The following is a 20,501-nucleotide window of genomic DNA, read 5'->3' as shown; positions in this document are numbered from 1 at the left end:
TGATTCATCAATTTTATCTAATCCAATCATACAGTTATTTCTATTTACAATGTATCAAGAATGTTACTACTAGAATTCTACCATATATTAATGTGTATAAGGAGCCCACCCTGATTATTTTAGCTTTAAGTTTGAAAAAGTAAAAAACATATCTGTAATACTATCCATGTACAGTCTACGACACTTAATGTGATCACATCAGGACTTTGGTTTTAACAATAACCGATTGATGGCTATGTCCAGAAAAAGTCTCATTTGCCAGTATGGTGACCATACATCCTGTTTGGACAAACAAAAATGGTATATAGGTATTTGTAAAATGGGGCAACACTTTTCCTTTCCCACACAATGGGTTTCCCAATGTTCAATCATTTCCAATTTTTTTTGTAAATTATTAACGGAACCTCTTTCCCCCCCTTTAAGCTAAAATTCTGCATTTCTGTCATTCATTGTGAGGCATCAGAATGGAACTGTCTGATGTTTACCACAAATTAGGATATTTTTTAAGTATGCAATACATTTCATAGATCCCTTGAGAAAGTCTCTCTGGAAAAATGTTTGAATCTGGTCAATTGAAAGAAACTAATCAAGAACTGAAGGAAAGTGCTTTTTTTGTCATACATTTGCCTTCACTACAGGAAGACCATTGCAAAAGCAGCTCCACAATGTACATGAACCACAGCAAATACTATGAACTGATTACAACATTAAATAAGGAAATATTTGCCAACAAGGGAGGGGGGAGAGAACACCTAACCTCCTACATAGTCTTGCAGCCTGATAATGATAACTTACAGGAAAAAAAATTAAGTTTGGTTAAATCTTAGCTTCAGAATGCGCAAAGAAAACTTTTCCGTACACATATTGAAATAGCAATTTAAAGTGTCCTCACATTCATTCACCTTTTCCATGGTATAAAAATGTGATCTCCTGGTGAGACACACAGTTGAATCCCATTGTAACGAACTCAAAGAGACTGGAGAAAGCACTTCGTTGTAACAAAATTTCATTATAAAAGAATTCTAGGTTTTTGCATTGTTCCCATGTAAACTTATCTGGGGGATTAGAAAAGTGCTCATTAAAACAAGATTTTTTCTGCTATAATGGTATTTGTTTAGATGGGATTTGACTGTATGTAGAGAGATCCAGACACATCCTCTGATTTTTTTTTCCTAAACATTTTGACTCACTATTTTATATTTTTTATCTACAGACTGAAGAAAAATACACTAGAGAGCTGATGTTACATGCAGAAAATGTCAAAGCTCTAGCAGAGTTGAAAGAACAGGTAAAGTGTGAATTAAAACTAAATCTGATTAGTATCTCATTACTTTGAAGTCTCCTGACAAATTCTTAGAGCTCCCGTGTTTCAACCATGATTGTAAAAAAAAATCCCTACTCTTGGGGAAAAATTTTCCAAAGAATTTACTCTGAAGAAAAACATTTGTTTTAATTTTTAATCCCTGAAGTTGTGTCACAAGCATTAAGTAAATTGTTACCATTGTGCCAAGTAAAAAAAAATTTCAGTTTTTTTTTGGGGGGGGGGGAGAGAAAGAAAAATTCATCAAACTAGCATCAATTCTGCTTGTCGACACTCAAAATTGGTGAGATGCTGTGACCATATGTCTCGTTTCGGGTGGATGATTTTTTTTGCCATAATTTTATTCGAGAGCCATAATGACAAGAAATTTTTAACCTGCTGGTAACTTGGTGCTAATCGTGATGGCTTGTCAGGTTTTTTCAAAGGGAAAAATCCCTACAATTTCATTTTTTTTCAATAAAAATCCCTACAATTTCATTTTTTTCAATAAAAATCCCTACAATTTAATTTTTTTCAAAAAAAAATCCTGACATTATATTTATTTTTGTATGGAATCTTGTTCGGCATGAAAATCTTCCTAATTATCATTCTCCAGAGTTTGCAGCTGTGGTACTTAATGGCTGTTATTTAGAAAATTAAACTTATTTAACTAATAATTAAAATTATGTTTTTTTTATGGAAAAAGTGTGAATTTCCTTATCAAGAAAACAAAATCCACTTTCTTCTCCAGCATGAACTGTGCAACCAGAAAATTAGAGAACTCACTAGTGCAGCCAAGGAATCTAAAGATGCTTTGGATGCCAATAAATCTTCCTGGTCACAACAAGAAGCCATGTTATTAAAAGAGCAGCAAGCATTAAAAGAACGCATTGCCGATCTGGATTCCCAGAATAAGAATTTGCTTGATGAGCTTGAACTGGTAAGTCAAGAACTAAGTAAATGTAATTATTTGAAAGTAACAAATACTTTGATGTGAAAGTTTCATAAATGTGCTGCTTTTCCTATTACTGATGAAATTATAAATGTAAAAAATATATTAATACAATATATCAAGTTTACTGAAATACTTTCCATATTGCTGGTTAAGATAGAAAATAGTCCCCGTGAAAAAATAAAAATGTTCAAAGTGGCAGATATAAAATTGGTGAACTTATTCTGTGTTTTCTAGATTGGAACTCAAATGGCTGCCTTGAAATCTGTGAATTCTGGAGAAGTTCCACGTGTTCCACCTGATGTAGACCTTAAAGATACACAACATCTTCTACAAATAATACAGTCAGTGTTTATAAATAGATATGAAACTTTTATATATATATTCAATCAGATTTGTTTCTTGAATATATTCCCCCCCCCATAAACTTACATTTGAGTTGGAATTTTGGTATTTAAAAAATTTTGAAGCTATGATTTCAAAGATTTTGTTTGTTACCTTTTTGCTCCCATATTCTACTTAATGGTTTATTTTGTTTGTTTTATTTTGATATTTGCAGTTCAATATGTAAGTAATTCAACTTGATAACAAACAACCGGGCATAAGAAAAAAAAAGTTCAGTTCAATAAGTAATGCACATGCAAATGAAAACGTTTTGTCAAACTTTCCATTGGTATTAAAGAAACTATCATCCAGTAGGGGTGCCATTTCAACCTTTTCCATGTTGGCGGGGGGGGGGGGGGCGTCCCGCCAACATAATTTTCCATATTTCAACAGGATAATGCGCGACCACACGTGGCACGCATTGTCCAAAGGTTCTTCGTCAATCGCCAGATTGAATTGCTTCCCTGGCCAGCTCGCTCTCCGGATCTTTCGCCGATAGAAAACATGTGGTCCATGGGTGCTCAACTATTGACCCAGATTACATCCCCAGCTGCCACACCAGATCAACTTTGGCAACGCGTGGAAGCTGCTTGGTCTGCTGTACCCCAAGAACACATCCAAAGTCTCTTTGAATCAATGCCGAGGCGTGTGGCAGCGGTGATCTCCAACAATGGCGGCTACTCTGGCTACTGATTTTGGCAGGAACCACACTTCACAGAAGTCTATAAATTTAATCATTTTATGCTTGGTCAACATGTTATCTACGAAATAAATATTGTTGCGATATCTCTTGTCTTTCTTGGTGTTGCAATTTAGGTGGCCAGCAGTGTATATATCATTTTTAGTGTATTTTCAAAAGCCGGGGGGGGGGGGCCTCCAGTCTTGCAAGATGCACTTAATTAACACATTTGTATCCAAAATTGAAATAGTCTGAGTGGGGAGTGTCCCTAATTATGAAACACAAAATAATCTATGGAGAAAAGGAAAGAAAACATGTTCTTATTTATTAATGCGAGGCAGTTAAGAAATTAAAGTGTCGAGGACTTAGTTGATGCTATTCTAGAAAATTAGAATATTGTAGAATAGATCATTGGTGTTAATTATACTTAAATGTTACGAAATTCTCGATTTCTTTCTGCTCATGATTATATAATGTATTCAGGGGTGGGAATTCTGCACCAATTGCGTCACACTGCGCCAAAATTAACATCTTGTGCCATTCTGCTCCAATAGGGTATTTTTTGCGCCAAATAGCGAATTTTGCTTCAGTATGCCCGGAATTTTGGAAAGGACGTCAAAAAATATTTGTTCCTGCTTGCCGCGAAACGATTCTTTCCGAAAAGAATGTGTATATTCCACTGCCCCAAAGCAAAATGTTTAGCACTGTTCTGCGACGTGCCCTCAGCTGACTGGAAATGCTTTGCGGTAAAAATCCCCAAACATGTAATAGTGTTTTTTGCACTTTTTCTTAAAATTCTTCCAAATTGTTCTGCAGTAGCGCTAATTATTCTGCGACGTCCATCACAGATTTTGGCACATTCTGCTTTGGGGTTCCACTATACTTCAACTATCGCCTTATTTAAACTATCGGCCCATCATCGGGCTTTCCATCGCGAAACCCCCAATAATATCGGTGATCGTGCAACTTAAGATGGTTTGCAATGGTCTTTCAGCTTTAAACCGCAAATGCGAGTCAGTTTCCGTTTTCAAAAAAAAGTCGCCACTGGAAGCAGCCGAAATTGCTGTAGTCGATCGTCAAATCCCAATGTTTCGTGGAAAAAAATTCCATTCCGGGAGTAAAAAGCATGTCCGCCAAATTACGATTGCCAATTTAGAAACTTTGCAGAATAACAAGTAAGATAGCCAATCCCGCCAAATAATGATTGTCAGATCACCAATCTCGCCAAATAATGAGTGCTGAATCGCCAACCGTTGTGTTGATTCTTCCGAAATTCACTCCCATTTTGCAACAATTTCTTTCTGAAAAATAATTTTCTGTATAAAAAAATTGAAAACAATATAGAAAATTCATAATATCTATATAAAGACTATAGAAAATTTTTAGCCCATTTGAAGGGCTGCTGTTCCAGACAGCAAATAGTGCCCTCAGTAAGCAAAAATCATCTTAAATAGACTGGTGTGAAACATTTTATGACAGCTGCTCTTTCAAACAAGGTCTCAAAAGCCTGGAACACCAGAAACAAGAAACAAGCTGATGAAAAGATGTTTGATAACAAAAGACAGTGCAGTTTTATTTTGAAAAGGGTTGGGGGTTAACAAAAATATTCTTGTTAATTTCACTGCTCCAATTTATAAATATCTGCTCCGAAATGGACTTTGTCACTTCCCACCCCTGTGTATTCAACAAAGTTACCTATTTTCTAATTAAGCTTTAGATCCATTTATATTATTAATTATGGAGAATCAGAGTGGAAAAAAAGTTGTTTGTTTATAATATTGTTCATTTTGACTGATTTAATTTACTTAAAAAAAAAACATTGCAAAGAACTTCAACATGAAATCCTATTAAAAATTTAATCATTTTGAATGTAATACCATCATGTACTACTTTTAATTCAAACCAATCATAAGAGGAAGCATTAGCCTCCATCGGTTTGAATTTCAAACCTGAATATATATATACACACACACACATATTTATTATTATCAACAGCATATATATAATGTTTATTTATAGATTATTAATCTATATAATCTTATTTATATATATATGTGTGTGTGTGTCATTCATTTTATATGTTAAAAATTATAGGTACATCAAAAAAGAGAAGGAAATAATAGGTACACAATATGATTCTGTTCAGTCAGAAAACATTCGGTTGAAACTGAAAGTGGAACAAATGAAATCAGATTTAGAAGAATCTAAAAAGGATTTGAAAGAAATACAAGATGTTTCTCAGGTAAGCTTATTTTTCTTCTGAAAATCATCTTTTGAACTGCTGTGAAATATCCAGTCTGTCTTGCGAGATTCTTGTTCGATGAAAAATTGCTGGTTTAATTTGATAAATTCCAGTGTTTTTGTTATGACAAGACCTTAACTTAATTAAAATTAGTAATATAATTCCTATGTGTGTGTTGAGATTGTTGATAGAATTGATATTCAACAGCCTAAGGAAAAGCGTTGAAGTGCTTTTATAACAAAAGTTTTCATAGTCAGTAAGTTTATATATGACATAGTTATGAAGAATCTAAATTTTTGCCATTAGAATCTATATTTGACCTTTATAACTATGTCATATATAAACTTACTGACTATGAAAACTTTTGTTATAAAAGCACTTCAACATAAATAATTTGACAATAATATAAATTCTCCATGGTATGGTTAAGAATAGTGGTAAAACTTTAATTTTTCGACTATTGAATGTACAGAAAGGTAGTAGTATTTTATTCCATATTAATTCTCCTCATTCATCCACTTTGTGATGAACATTCTGCATAGCTGCCAAGCCTCCCAGATTTTTCAAGAGGGTTCCAAATTTGTACTCCATCTCCCAAATTTTGACAGTGATTGTAGTCCCTAATATGGGGAGAAATTATTCCTAAAGAATTTACCTGGAAAAAAATGTTACTTGTTTTTATGCCCAACATGATGTCACTAGTGTAATCTAAATTGTTGCCATTGTTAATTGGCAAATCGCAAAAAAGTAATTTATTTTCGGGGTGGGTGGGAGATAGACAAAATTGGCCAAAACAGCCAGTGTAAATGTGGCCTTTCGACATCTGAAATTAACAAGATAATTTGTGTCTGCTTTGACTGTATGTCCCATTTTAGGCCAGATAGTGATTTTTCTGTTAGCAAGATTTGAATTGAGAGTTGTAATGACATGCAATTTAACATAGTAGTTGGCGATGATTGACAGCTTGGCACTAATCTGCGAAGGTTTGCACAATGCACATTTCTGCAAAAGGAAAAAATCCCTACAATTTTCTCATGTTAATGAAAAATCTCTATTATTTTTTGAAAATCCCTTCTATAATTATTTTTCTGCAGAATTTGAATCCATGTGGAAATCTCTCGAATTCTCATTCTCCAAAGTTGGCAGCTATGATTTTGTTTTGTATAAAAAAATAATTATTTGAAAGTAATAAATGAGAGCTTTCTCCAAATATTATCTGCAAGTACATTAAGTATTTTAATACTTTAGATTTTAGAAAAGAATCTTCAACCAAACATTTTCAACCAAAGAATATTCTAAAACCAAATATTTTCATTGAAACAATTTTCAGACAATGAATTTTACTTTGAGATATAATTTACTTGATTATATATATTTGTTGTTTTTTCCATTTTGTAATTGTATGGACTTTTTTTTCCAGACTAGAGCTTTCACTGATGCTCAGCATGCTGAAGTGCTTCGCAAGATTGAAATGTTGAATTTGCTGACGGAGAGCAACAACTTACTCAGAATGGAGAAAGAAAAATTAGTAGAGTCAAATAAAGAACTAGAGTCAAAGGTTTGTGGATGATATTTTTTTCCCATTATTTTCATTTTAACTGAAATTATTATGCCAAAGAATATGTTTAAAACCAGAGAATATCTTGCGACAAAGATAGCTGTGTGAATTTTTTTTTTTAAAAATGCATGTTTTTTACGTGTATAGTATGCTGAACTTGAAGAAAAGACCAAGCCTTTGAATGATAGGATCAAAACCTTGCAGACACAAATAGAATTCGCATCCTCAGAAAATGCTGCTTTGAAAAGAGAAGTGACTGTCTGGACATCTCGAACAAATCAATTACTTGAGCAGTCTCATAGAATTGGGCCTCAAGAATACAAACTTCTGATGTATGTTTAATTCTTTTGTCAAATATTGTTTGAATTTTTACAAATGAAGTGATTGTATGTAGAGTGCATGTCTTGACAAATAAGAAAACATTTATTCATTATCCAGATTTCTTAGGAGCCAAACATGTTCTTTCGCCGAAGAAAACAGTCCCACATAATGTTTTTGAGTTTTTTGGGACTTTGTGACCCCTTCCCATATTGAAGGACACATTATTAATAAATCAAAAAAGTTTGTGTCATCTTTACACTTCAATTTGGGAAAAATACATAGAAATTTTAGGCACCAATACCTATTTTTTAGTCGCCATGGTGACCTGGTGCTTGTTCGGCCCTGTTTTCACTGTTATTCCAGATTTATTATTTGTCTCTTACTTATATTCTGATTTCATTTTATAGCTTGTTTTTATTGAAAGTATTATTTTCCCTAGTTCTAAAATTACAAAATTTCCTAGTTTTAGATTATACCACATCCCTTGCTTTATGCGATTAATTAGCTCAGCAAAATAATTGCATAAGATGAAATAGTGTAAAGTGAGTTGAATTTAACATGAGTAAGATACCAATTGGGATCTGGGGGGGGGGGCGCTCTTCAGTACAATAAAAACAATTTAATTCAATGAATCATTCAAGCTTATGTATAAATCTGATTATGAATGAAATCGAAAATCTTTGTTGGATGATAGTTTTAATTAATACTATTTTAAAAACGCTATTAATAACGTTATATCTGACAGTCTTGCATCAATTGGTGAATAGACTAGTTCTGGTCAGTATGGATCTGCTCTCCTGAAGTTCTTGGAATGATAGGCTCATACGCTATTTTTTAAAGAAACAGTTGAGATTCATCTTAGGGGCAGCATTCTTCGTCTTATTAAATACATCTCAAAAATGTAAAAATTCTATTCTCATTGAAATAATTTTCTTTGATTACAATTCTGATGGCATGGTCAACGTGTGAAAAAATCATTTGCTTTCTTGAAAACTTGGTGTGCTCAATAAAAATTAGTGATGGGGCTTAACAACAAAGGACTTCTGATTTTCATCATTAATATTTTCCTTTCCACGTTTATTAGCTCACTCTAATGAGTGAGATTTTAATGTTTTATACTCACTTATCTCATCTACATCCTCAAATCCAACAGATTTTATTATTATAACTATGCCATCTTTCTAATTTGCCAGATTATTTTCAGTTCTTACATAATTAGAATCAAACTTTGGATCAAATTGCATAGTTTTGAGATGTTTTAAACCAACTTTTGAATTATATCGAAAATGTGTGAATTGAGATTGTGCAAAGTGAGGGTCACCTGTATTTAATCCCCCCCCCCCCATTGAAAAGTTGTTTTAAAAATGCAAATAATAATTAAATCTCAACAACAAACCACGGTATGAGAGATTTTGCAAAATATTAAAAAAATATAGAATATACTTGAGTACAAACCAACCCCTCTCCGTTGGAACAAAAAAAAAAATAAAACTTGGCTTATACCAGAGTATACATAGTACTTTTCTTAAAAACTTGTCTTGAGTGTCTTTTAAAGAATTTACGTTAAATGTGTTATTGACCATATGTAAAAAGGAATTATTTGAAATTTTTTTATTGCAATATCAGTAAAGAAATGGAAGAGTTGAAAAGTCAAAAATCTAGGCTAACTGAGGAACTTCAACGTAAGCAAGGCGAGACAGTGCAAGCAAATTCTAACTTTCAGTCATTAAAGAAAGAAGCAGATGCTGTTAAAGCTGAACTACAAAAGAAGATTAAGAAAATCGAAAAATTGGACCAGGACATAGCAACAAATAATAAAACAATGTTACAGGTATCAAAAATACTACAGTTTTAATTGGCTGTTATAAATTTATCTTCTCATAAGTTCATGATTCACTTTTTTTTTTAAAGAATAATAGTTTTATATTCCATATTTAACATTCAGTAGTAAGTGGAATTGGCTGTTCCATGTTTTGTCAATTCCCACTTTAATAATTAACATTATTCGAGTATATTTCTCAAATTTATCACATTAACACATTGTCTTTCTTTGGGAAAGGCATGAAAATCAATATTTTGGCTTTTCTGAATGATTAAAATGATAATTAAAAAGTATACAAGAGTTCTGGCATTCTCATTTTAAAAGTGTGACAAAATATACAAAAAATCATGAAACTATGAAAAAATTTTTGTCATTTGATTTGTATGTAACTGTGATGTTGATTCTCATAGAATAGAATTATTAAGAAAAAATTAACTTCATTAATCTTTTACAGGCCAAATTAAGATTTGGATTGGTTTTAGTGATTTTTTCTTCTATTTCCTTCTAACCCTTAAATTTAAAGATGTCAGCCAAAACATTAATAAAATTTTTTTTCCCATATTTGGTCTGAATTTGCCCATGTCCATATAAACAGCATTAAAATTAGGGAAAAGATTAATTTTGAAATTAGGCGCTATTAAAAATAAGTCATTTGGAAAAACTGAATCTGTGACATCAGTGCAGGAATCAATGAAGTTTTTGTTTTGTAAATTAGGTTGGAATTTCACAAGTAATTCCAATTTGCTTCAGGAGTAAAAGATTCATAGGTGCTAATGGTTCGGAAACCAGATTCTTCCGATTTCTCTTATCTTTATAGAAAAATCCCAAAAAAAATCCTCAAAGAGTGCTTCACAGAAATAAAAATTGTCTGAAAAAAAATCCCACAGTTCTTGTAATCTGAAGGTGATCATGTTTTGAAAAAATAGGGAATTGCCAATTGTTGTCAAATATGATACCAAAACCGAGAAAAGTTTCCAGTCATTTCTAAAATTTCCAAAAATGAAATAAAATCACAGATGGCATCAAATAAAGTGCAAATTCCAGTGGATTGGAATGAATTCCACGGAAAAGCAAAACATTCAACATGACAAATATGTGAGATAAATAATCATAATAATTTACTTGATTTCAGTGAAAATAATTCAAGTAGGCTTCCTTAAAAAAAAAACTGAAAAACTGGGCAGCTTTCATGAAAGAAGTTAGGAGAATCAAAATTACAGGAAAATACAGGAATGTCTTGGGAAAACATTTCATACAGTATACAGTCACATCGAAAAATCCCTAAATTTTACCTTTCACCATGTAAAAAACTACAGATTTTTTAGGTCTGGGAATTGTGGCAGCTATATAAAAATCCAGTAATTTCACAAATAAAAAATATATGTTTGTAATTAATTAAATGATATTTCAGATAAAGAACATTGATTGTTTAAAATGTTAATAATGCAAATTCTGAACATTTCTCTTGTTATTAGGTGAAGAAAATAGGAAGGAAATACAAAACCCAGTATGATGAGTTGAAAGCATTGTATGATGCATTAGAAGCCAAAACAAAAGCAGCCGAGAGTGCTTCTCAGGATTCATCAATGCTTGAACTACAGAAAAAATTTGAAGAGACTGAGAAAGTAATGAAAGATCTGAAAGTGGAAGCTGATAAGCAGAAGGAAGTAGGTGGTATAAAGTAGATTCACTAGTCAATAAAGTCACTGCTTTTAACTTGACCAATTGAAAATGACCCCCTTGTAACTAATGTGACTAGTGGTGTGATTAAGTCTGTTTTCATGGGTTTTTTTTTCAGAGTGCTGTTTCTGTGCAAAAGCAATATGACATTCATAAGAAGCAGTCTATGGAAAAAGAGGAAAAAGCAAAGAAACTTCTTGCACAAGTCAGACAAAGATACAATCTAATTAACAGTTCAGTTTCCTTTTCATCGCATTCCTATAGTTCTAGAGCATTTTAATATATATTCTATCTACATTTTTCTTATGACTTTATGACAAAGATACTTTAGAAAATCAGTTAAATTTTTTTGTTAATTTATTCCATTGTATAAAAGTTGTTGCAAGTTATTCCATGATTGTTGATATTATTGCTATATGATATTCTATGATTACTTTATTCATATTATACATAGTTGGACCCACTTGTAACGGAGTTGGAAAAATCAGTAAAAATATTTGATGTATGCAAACGTAGTTGTATTCATGCTCTCCTAATAAGTGCAGATAAGTAATAAAAAATTCATGGGAAATGGGAAAACTTCACTATGCTTGAAAATTAGTAATATTCATATTTGTTATAAGTGAGTCCAACTAGATTAAAAATATCATAAAATAAGACGAGAGTGTATTGAATAATGCAATAAAAGCAATCTGTCACTGAAAAGTCAAGATCATAAGGTCAATGATTCTCTGAGTAATTTATAGCCATTTATTGTACTGAAGGGATTATTTACATAGTTGAACCTCATTAATGCAAAATCAAAGTTGGTAAGGGGAGGGAATAATTATTTTGCATCACAGTATTTCACATTATCTAATGAAGTTAATTTTTTATTTATTTTATTTTTGACTGGAGCTTACACTTTTCTCATAAAGTGAAATTTTGCTTTGTGCATGCCATATTCATGAGGTTTCACTATACATATATGCATTTCACATTTACATCTATTTAATCACTTTTTCTTTTTTAATGTATGAATGTGTTTGATGCCTGGTTGAAATGTTGATGACAGAGTATTTTTACTTATTGAAATGATTCTTTCTTAATTCAGGCCAGAGAGAAGTCCTTGAGAAAGAGAAAAGTGCATTATCCAAAGAGCTTGAAGAAGTGAAAGGCAAGGTCAATACTTTGAATAGGAGTGCAGGTCAGTTATGTCACCATAAACACCTCTTTAATTTTATTAATTTTTGAATACTTCTGCCTTTATATTTTTCTTATTGAATATAATTACACAAAATTCATTATTTTCATATTGAATTGTTCAAATCTGAAATGAGATACATTTTTCTCTGTTCATTAGGCTCTTTTATTCTATGTAACTTGCAAAGTTAAAGTAAATAAATAAATATATATATGCATACAGGGTAATTCAGAAAAGATGGGAAAACTTTTAAGAGGTGATAGTACACACTAATACAAACAATTGTCATCAAAGAATGCATCGTCTAACATGAAGTGCAAACGTGTTAGCATGTTCTGAAACGCCCGCTCCGCATACGTTAAAATGGCATTCCTGTTGAAATTTATTGGGAGAAAAAGAACACCATGCATGCAAATGTAATCTGGTAAAGAAGAAAAACCGCATGCAAATCTGCATCACAGTGAATAAAAAGCACGGGCGCCAGCCCTGTGAAGTTATTCCAGCATGCAACCATTCCAACAGTTGTAACGTATGGGATAATGGCGCACTTTAGTAATACTGAAAAAACAGACGTGCATGAATGAAATGCATGTCTGTTTTTTCAGTATTACTAAAGTGCGGCATTATCCATTATCCTGTACATTACAACTGTGTATCCTGTACATTCACTGTGACACAGATTTGCACATGGTTTCTTCTTCCCCAGGCTACATTTGCATGCATGGTGTTCTTTTTCTCCCAATAAATTTCAACTGGAATGCCGTTTTAACGTATGAAGAGCGGCCACTTAGAAACGTGCTAATGCATTCACGTTTCATGTCAGACCATGCATTCTTTTGTGACAGTTCTTTGTATTGGTGTGTACTATCACTTTTTTTCCCATCTTTTCTGAATCACCCTGTATATGAGTCTCTTTTCAATTCTATATTTCCAAAATATTGATTTGTAATGAAAAAAAATTATAAGCATTAATTTATTAGGTAATTCTCGCAAGTAAGGAAGAGGTGGTTACATTCCAAATAATTATTTTTTTTATTCGGTATTGCATAATTAATTATTTTAATACATAATATATACTAAGAAATATTTAGATGTCTTCAATCGACATCCAATTCACACAATAATGGAAAATTAGTATTTCAGATCAAGGTTGAATTAACTTGTTATTTAGAAATGAAAATTAAAAATGCCATCTTTTATATGGAATGTGAAAAAATTCTTGGTCCAGAGTAAAATAAATGTGGTACCAGTATTCCCTTGTTTAGTTTAATGGTCCACATCCTTATTCAAAAGCATATTTCTGTTATAAACTATGATAGTTTTGCGTTCTCTGTACTTTATTTGATGTATAGTCTTGAATATCTCTGTCTTTGTAGATGAGGAAATTGTCAGGACAGCAGCAGTCAAATCAGAATTTGACTCTAGGATAACTAGTTTGGAAAGAGAACTGAAAGCAGTGAAAGAAGGCAAAGAAACTCTGGAGAGACAGTATGAGGAGATGTGCCAAAAGGTTTGAATATTTTTGATTCATACAAAAAATATTTGATTTTTGATTCATACAAAAAATATTTGATATTTGATTCATACAAAAAATATTTGTCAATGTTTTTATCAATTATATAATAACGTCTTATTATAGTCATAAATATGACATGAACTAATGTTTTTGGTATTTAAAAAATTTTCACATAGCTTGCTCAACAGAAGCAGACTTCTAAGCCTACTGCTGTTGGCGGAATAGTGGACAGAGGAAGGTACAATTTACTTTTGGATTAAAGTACTCTTAAATCAATAATCATTTTTCAGGTTTTTTTTTCTCTTGAACACTGTTATAAGAATTTTTCAGTCAATAGTTTCAGATTTTATTTCATTGTAAATGTTAGTAAAGCTGTATGATAAAGCACTAAAAATTGAAATCATAGCTGCTGAGTTTTTTAAAAGAAATCTATAATGAGGCGAGACTCTTAATTCTCCAAGAGATTAATATATAAACAATATGAGGTTTTCTCTGGAAATCCTATAACTACAACTTTTCAGTACTCAAATTTTTCTCTTTTGTCTATACCGAATGTACTACAGTCACATTCGTTATAACAACCCCCATCATTCCATGAAAAACAAACATTATATTGAAAGTTGAAAAACAAATTCTTAAATGAATTCCTTATTTGACAAACTTGAAAATTATTCATTTTGCCATAATCTAAGCAATTGCAATGAAAATGCCTCCTTAGAAGATAATGAAATTGCAATAATTAATTGCATGTGCACACACTTTTACATACCAAATTCTTTAATATTGAACACAATTTTGGAAAATTTAAAAAAAAAACATAGATTTTGTCTGTCTTTGCAAAAAAGAGGTGGGGCAGAACTGAATTCAAATGTTTTATCAGATTTAATTGTCTTTGTAAGTTGTACTGGATGAAAAATAATGGGATGAATAGGAAAAAATTTCGGACTTAATGTACCAGTTATTGTAATGGGATGGTTACCATAACACATGGTCTTTATAATGAGCATCAACTCTATAAATGGTTTTAAACTCCTTATGTGCTTAGAAAATTTTGTTGGAATTATACACTAAGAACTGTACCTAAAGCTTTCCACACTAGATTTAACAGGGGAGAAAATTATAGTTTGTGATGTTTTAAGAGATAAACTAATTAAAAACAATCCCGCAGATACTCCTGCAGGAACCATTTTCTTCTATTTCTCTTGTTTTATTATTCACATTGCTTAGAATTCAGATTTTTCCTATGCATTTTTATTTTATAGTGGTAGTTCTGAACCACTTACAGCCAATATCAAACCGTTGTCCACTCCTACTCAAGCCAGTGGTCCAGGTCTTCGGCATGCAGCTAGTCCTTCTCCACGCAGTACTCCAACAGCAAGTATTCGACCAATGGCCATCGGTACAGTGGGTGCGTCAACATCCTCACAAGCAAGAATGGCTGCCGTTCTCCCAACAACTGTTACTGTTTCCTCTGATGAAGGTGAAACATTTTATGTTACTCTATGTAATGCCTAATTATTTGTACATATTAAAAAATAATTTTCATATACAACTACTGAATTTCAATTGATTATATTCTATATTTTTAATGGAATTTACACATATTTCTTTAAATATTGAAACTTTGCTGATAGTTGGAAGGGATAAAGATAATTCTTCAACAAATTCAACCTTTGTCATTAAAGTTCCAGTTAATAAAAAAATGAATGAAGTCTGTTAATCACGAAATGTTATCTTTAAGGGGTGTGTTTTTGTGAAAATTACACATAATTTTTTGTCACTCATACATATACATGTTATTTATGAATAGTCCATTTTTCAGATCCAGAATTTTAGGGTCTGATGAGGAGAAACACCATAGCTGGATGCGGGGGGGGGGGGGCAAGAGAAGATGGTCCCTGTAAAAAATTGTTTATTGGTGGTATAGCCGGGCGGGCAGAGATGGACATCTCCCTTTCTCCTGTTCACACAGCCTGTATAAGTTTGTGGGAAACACTCAAATTTCTTCTGGAACCTTGATTTTGTTTCAATCAAACTATTTTCCCCTGCTATCAATGACTGCATCCACAGTGTTTCCAACACTTTTAGTTGTTGTGAATCTGAGAAAATGTTTTATGCTATTTAGATCATCTATGCACAATGTAGCAATTTAAGGGTTAAGATATGTATATCATAATGACCCAATATGATGCTATGGTATTATTTCTCGGCTAATTTTTCATGAATTATGTGACAGCTCTTATAGCTGTATAAAGTTCTCACCAGGAGTACAGTTATTCATTACTCCTGCTATTTTTCATCATAATTATCCTAGATGCAATTCTGCTTTTACCTAATTATTATAAATTTTTTTGTATATAATGATAAATCAATAACAATGGATAATCCTCTGAAATCAGATTTTTTTTTTTTTGGTCTGCATAACAGTAAAGAAATAGCAATGCTTTCTTTTCAAAGATTAAAATATGTAGGCTATTAAAATTTTCTTTATAATTATTTCTTGGGGTCATATGTATCTTTTATTTATTTTGTAAATTCTTTATTTTTGGAGGTACTGTACCACAAGCTGCTGTACAACCAACTCCTGCTACTGCAACTGTTGCTCCAACAACCGTTGCTGTTACGGTTACTCCATCATCTCATACACCTGTCATTTCAGAAGTTTCACCTACATCAGGTACAGTTTGCTTAGATATCTGGTATGAGAAAGTACTTCAGAAAAAGGGTCTCTTCATTTATCCTGTATTGAGATTTGAAATTAAATTTTTTGTGTAAACAGTTTTTTTAGCTGTTAAAAAAATGTAGGTATTATTAATGCATATGCTATTAATTATAATTCCCATACTGAAGGTCGTGTTTATTTCATGCTTAATATATTCTAAGAATTTTAAAACATTTAAGTGAATACTAATAATGAGATTTTATTCAGCCACATTGCTTATTTTCCCCTTAAATTAAAAGTAGAATTTTTAGTTTTTTAGTATGATACCAGTCACCCTTTTTTAATCCTTCAGTTTTTATGTCATGAAAGGTAATTTTTTTGTAATAGGTGCAATAGAAACAACACAAATCACCCAAAGTTCTGGCACATCAGATCCTATTCCAGCTATCCTTATAACACCAGTTCCATGTATGGCACCTCACGCTACTGCACTTGTTAGTCCAAGAGTTGAAGGAATTGGTCAGTTTAAACTGTCACTTTTTTTTCTTTGTATAGATTGCCTTATTTAATAATATGATTACATCATGAAAGGTGACTCATTATGTTGCACTCACATTGTGACACAATATGAATCTTAGATGTAATGCAAGAGCATTAAGGCAGAAAAAAAATATGGGCACGGTAGCCCAGGTGGATGAGATACTTGCCTCAAGTATTAAAGGATATTTAGAGGTGTTGAGAGTTTTATATACCCACCTGATTCTTCATCCTAGTCAAAAACTTTCCTTATATGGAGGTATAACAGAAACAAAAACCACATGATCACAGAAGAAAGGTTTCTATCCCGGGGAGTCCCAAACCAATGGATTAGCACACCAAACTTGGTGATTAAAAAAAAAGAGCTAAATGTCAAGTGCTACTGTTCAGAATCAGCAATAAATTATCTTCCTCATCTAATTTTCCCCTGTGTGCTGAAAATGAATGCAGTGCAACAAAAATGAATGAAATGATCAAAGGGAAAAAAATGCAGTGAAAATTTCCTGCCACGAGAAATAAAGATATTGGTAATAAATGTAGAAACATAAGCAGAAAAGAAAAAATAATATAAGAACAGTCATACATTTGAGAATAAGTGGAATAATAATAACAAAATTATTAGAATATTTATATAAAGAAGCATTAGTGAAAAAATTTATAGAACTTCGTGTAATTAAGGAATATATCCAACCAATTATCAAAATGGATACTGTGTTAGGAAATTTTACAGTTCAGAAGTAGATATAAGCTTGCAAAACAATGAGTATGTAGAGCAATGAACCAGGTCTGATGGTAAGCTATTTCAATCTCTACTTGCCTGACATAAACAGGAGTAATTCAGAAAGTTTTTTCTAGTAAATCAGATGTCTATGCGCAATGAATGGCTTTTGGTGGGAGAGTTTGTCGATTATATCATCTTTGACAAGCACGAAGAATAGGCTATTTCTTTATTATTGAAAAACTAATTTTTAAGTATTTTAAGTTGATAAAGCATTTCAAGTTTAAATCTATTTTCAGATGCACCTGAATCTGTCACGTTGGATAGTCCTGCTCCAACAACATCTGTGATTGTTTCCCCTCCAGCTACCCAGACTCAAATGGTTCAGCCAACTGTGAAACGACCAAGAGAAGAAAGCCAAAGGTGAACAGCCAAATTAATGAAATTGGGAATTCTAAAAATTTTGAGTGATTTTTCATGTTTTCTTCATTGGTTTAAATAAATTAATAACATGAGAAGTTAGATAGTTTTTAAATTCAAATTGTGTGTTGAAATTTCAAATACAATCAAATTCGTTATAATGACCTTCTTTGTAAGGGCACCTTGGCTATAACAACATTATTTGGCGGTTGCAACTGATTCCCATAGAGAATAGTTTTAATGAACCTTGCTTTTAATGGCAACAAAAATGAAATGCAATGACCTTGGATATAACACATTTATTGCCATTTTTGTTCTTAGAATTAAATTCCAGAACATGAGGAAATTGTTCATCTGTTGTTCTATATTCATACAGAATGATGGTGGGAGGGGGGGAGGGCTATTTATTACACGTTCAACGTTAGACATGCTCATTGTTTAGTTCTATCCATTCTTCAAAGGAATATCAGCAGTCCTTTTAGAAGCCACTGGTCTCTTTTGATTGCTCTTTTATTTCTAGTATTTATAGGTATTCTAGCATTCACTAGGTATCTTCCTGTGGATTGGGCTGTTTATCGTTCATCTCTTATCTGCATTTGTTATTTCTTCAAGCTTTGTATTTTGAAGAAATGCCCAAAAATGACTCCAAAAGCCCCACTGCCTTCAATGAATATGGCAGAAGCTGTTTTGGCACAAGGACCCCCAACAAATTGCTTATCCCTATCTATGTGAAGTGTTTTCCTGAATGGTATTGCGTTCTGATAGTGTTTTGCATCAAAGATTCATGAATCAACCCATGTGGGAAAAGGGATGTTGATGAATTCGGTTTTTCTTGTCGGCTTGCTGCTTTTTCTTTTTTGATGGCACAGCAAGCAACAACTTTCACCACTAACCCATTTTGTCAAGATTAGTGCAGTTCAACTAAAAGCGGGGGTAAATGGATGGGAAAAGAAAAAATTCTCACTGTAAAAGATTAAATTTACTATCAATCAATTTAATATCAAGTGAAAGTGTGTTTGTAGTTTTTTGTTACTAAGGATTTATGTGAAGTCAAATATTTTCTTCCCAGTTGTACATTACACTGGTATATCTTTATCATTTTATCAAAATCATGTTTATTTTTTATTCATCATAATCAATAATGCCTAGTACATTGCATAGCATGGAGGCTTCATGCATATACCATATTATCGCATCTAAATATATTTTTGACACTTGAAAGTCTTAAAACATCAACCTTGGTTGTAATGACACATCGGTTATAACAAAATTCCATGAAATCTTTGATGTCGTTATAACCAAGTTTGTATTTGAAGTAGAAAATAAATCAAATATTTGGAAATAATTCAGCTAAAGAATATATTATATTCTATGCACAGAATATAGTATTCTATTCAAATTTTCTGCATCATACACGTAAAGCATGGGCTTTGTTTTATATTTCTCCTTCCTCTTCAGCTTTGTGGAACATGTAATTATCTCCTCGTGTTAACTCGTAATTTTCTTGTGAAGTCAATCAGTTTTAAAAATCTAGTATTTTCAGTTATTCGAAATCTATGTACAGAAGAGTCTCTATTTTATGAATTTCTATGTTATTGCAAGTTGAAAGAGAAGAAAAAAATAATGCATCAACTGAGGTACATGAATTTATGTGTTTTCAGATCTAGTTTTCTAGCATCATAACAGGTGTATTTAAAATTATTAAATTAAGTATAAAATTATTTGAACAATATCTTCTGTAATTAGAAATGGGACAAATATTGGGTGGCTATTTGGTATTCTGCCGTTTTGCCAAATATTTGGTTTTGCTGCATATCTGTAAATCTAAGCAAAACAACTAATTATATTTATTGGAGTTTTTCCCATGAATGAAAAATTTACTGATTATATTTTATTGTGTGGTGTATATTCTTTTCTGTGAAAGAGGTTATGTCAGGGTGAATTTCTAAGATAAGAAAAACATGAATCTGAAAATAGAATTCTACTGCTATAAGGTGGAAGTGAACATGAATTACATAAGTTCACTAACTGGAGGATGTATCTAGACAAGATGAGTATTGAGCTAGTGAAAGCGGCAAAATGGGCAAAGAACATCTAAAGAGGAAAAATAAGAAAATAAGTCATAAATTTTATATATGATGCATTACTAGTTGAGATAATGATTGACATTTTCTTAATTAGATGTAAAATTGTGACAAGTGTTGAAAGAAAATTTCTGTAAGTAATATTAAAATGCAATATATCATTAAATTTAATTGTCAGTGTCATGACAATAACAATCTTTAAATTGCCAGCTTTTTAATATTTATTTAAATAATTAATTGCATAATTAAAATTGAATATAATTTGCAATTACCAATAATTTTATATTTTTAATTTATGATCATTTTTTGTGATGAATTTTAAGAAAATTTATATTTGGTATTCGGCTAAATCACTATTCGTCCCATCTCTTTCTGTAATGATAATCATTTGTAAGGTCTTATTAAAATATTAAACACTTTCATTCTGGAAGTTTCTCACCATG

The 20,501-nt window shown here is 31.9% G+C and overlaps 1 protein-coding gene across 4 annotated transcripts in view; it reads left to right on the top strand.

Annotated features, from left to right (window-relative positions):
* The window catches only part of LOC149082592 (nucleoprotein TPR-like), a 68,608-nt gene that overhangs the window by 28,124 nt on the left and 19,983 nt on the right, over positions 1-20,501 (top strand). For 3 of the 4 annotated variants that reach the window (XM_089235854.1, XM_089235855.1, XM_089235853.1), the window contains exons 27-42: positions 1,214-1,288; positions 2,052-2,240; positions 2,490-2,596; positions 5,410-5,557; positions 6,978-7,115; positions 7,263-7,447; positions 9,063-9,267; positions 10,734-10,925; positions 11,057-11,171; positions 12,032-12,124; positions 13,498-13,631; positions 13,814-13,875; positions 14,900-15,117; positions 16,189-16,314; positions 16,687-16,818; positions 17,854-17,977. In XM_089235854.1, coding sequence (XP_089091980.1) covers positions 1,214-1,288; positions 2,052-2,240; positions 2,490-2,596; positions 5,410-5,557; positions 6,978-7,115; positions 7,263-7,447; positions 9,063-9,267; positions 10,734-10,925; positions 11,057-11,171; positions 12,032-12,124; positions 13,498-13,631; positions 13,814-13,875; positions 14,900-15,117; positions 16,189-16,314; positions 16,687-16,818; positions 17,854-17,977 — 2,243 coding nt within the window. The remainder of the gene's footprint in view (positions 1-1,213; positions 1,289-2,051; positions 2,241-2,489; positions 2,597-5,409; positions 5,558-6,977; positions 7,116-7,262; positions 7,448-9,062; positions 9,268-10,733; positions 10,926-11,056; positions 11,172-12,031; positions 12,125-13,497; positions 13,632-13,813; positions 13,876-14,899; positions 15,118-16,188; positions 16,315-16,686; positions 16,819-17,853; positions 17,978-20,501) is intronic. The other variant, XM_089235856.1, reaches the window with a different exon arrangement.

The sequence above is a fragment of the Pholcus phalangioides genome, unplaced genomic scaffold (assembly GCF_987345545.1).
Source record: "Pholcus phalangioides strain wild (caught in Gottingen) unplaced genomic scaffold, Ppha-v1.0 ptg000009l_1, whole genome shotgun sequence".
Classification (NCBI taxonomy): domain Eukaryota; kingdom Metazoa; phylum Arthropoda; class Arachnida; order Araneae; family Pholcidae; genus Pholcus; species Pholcus phalangioides.
This window is presented reverse-complemented; position numbering and strand designations above follow the sequence as displayed.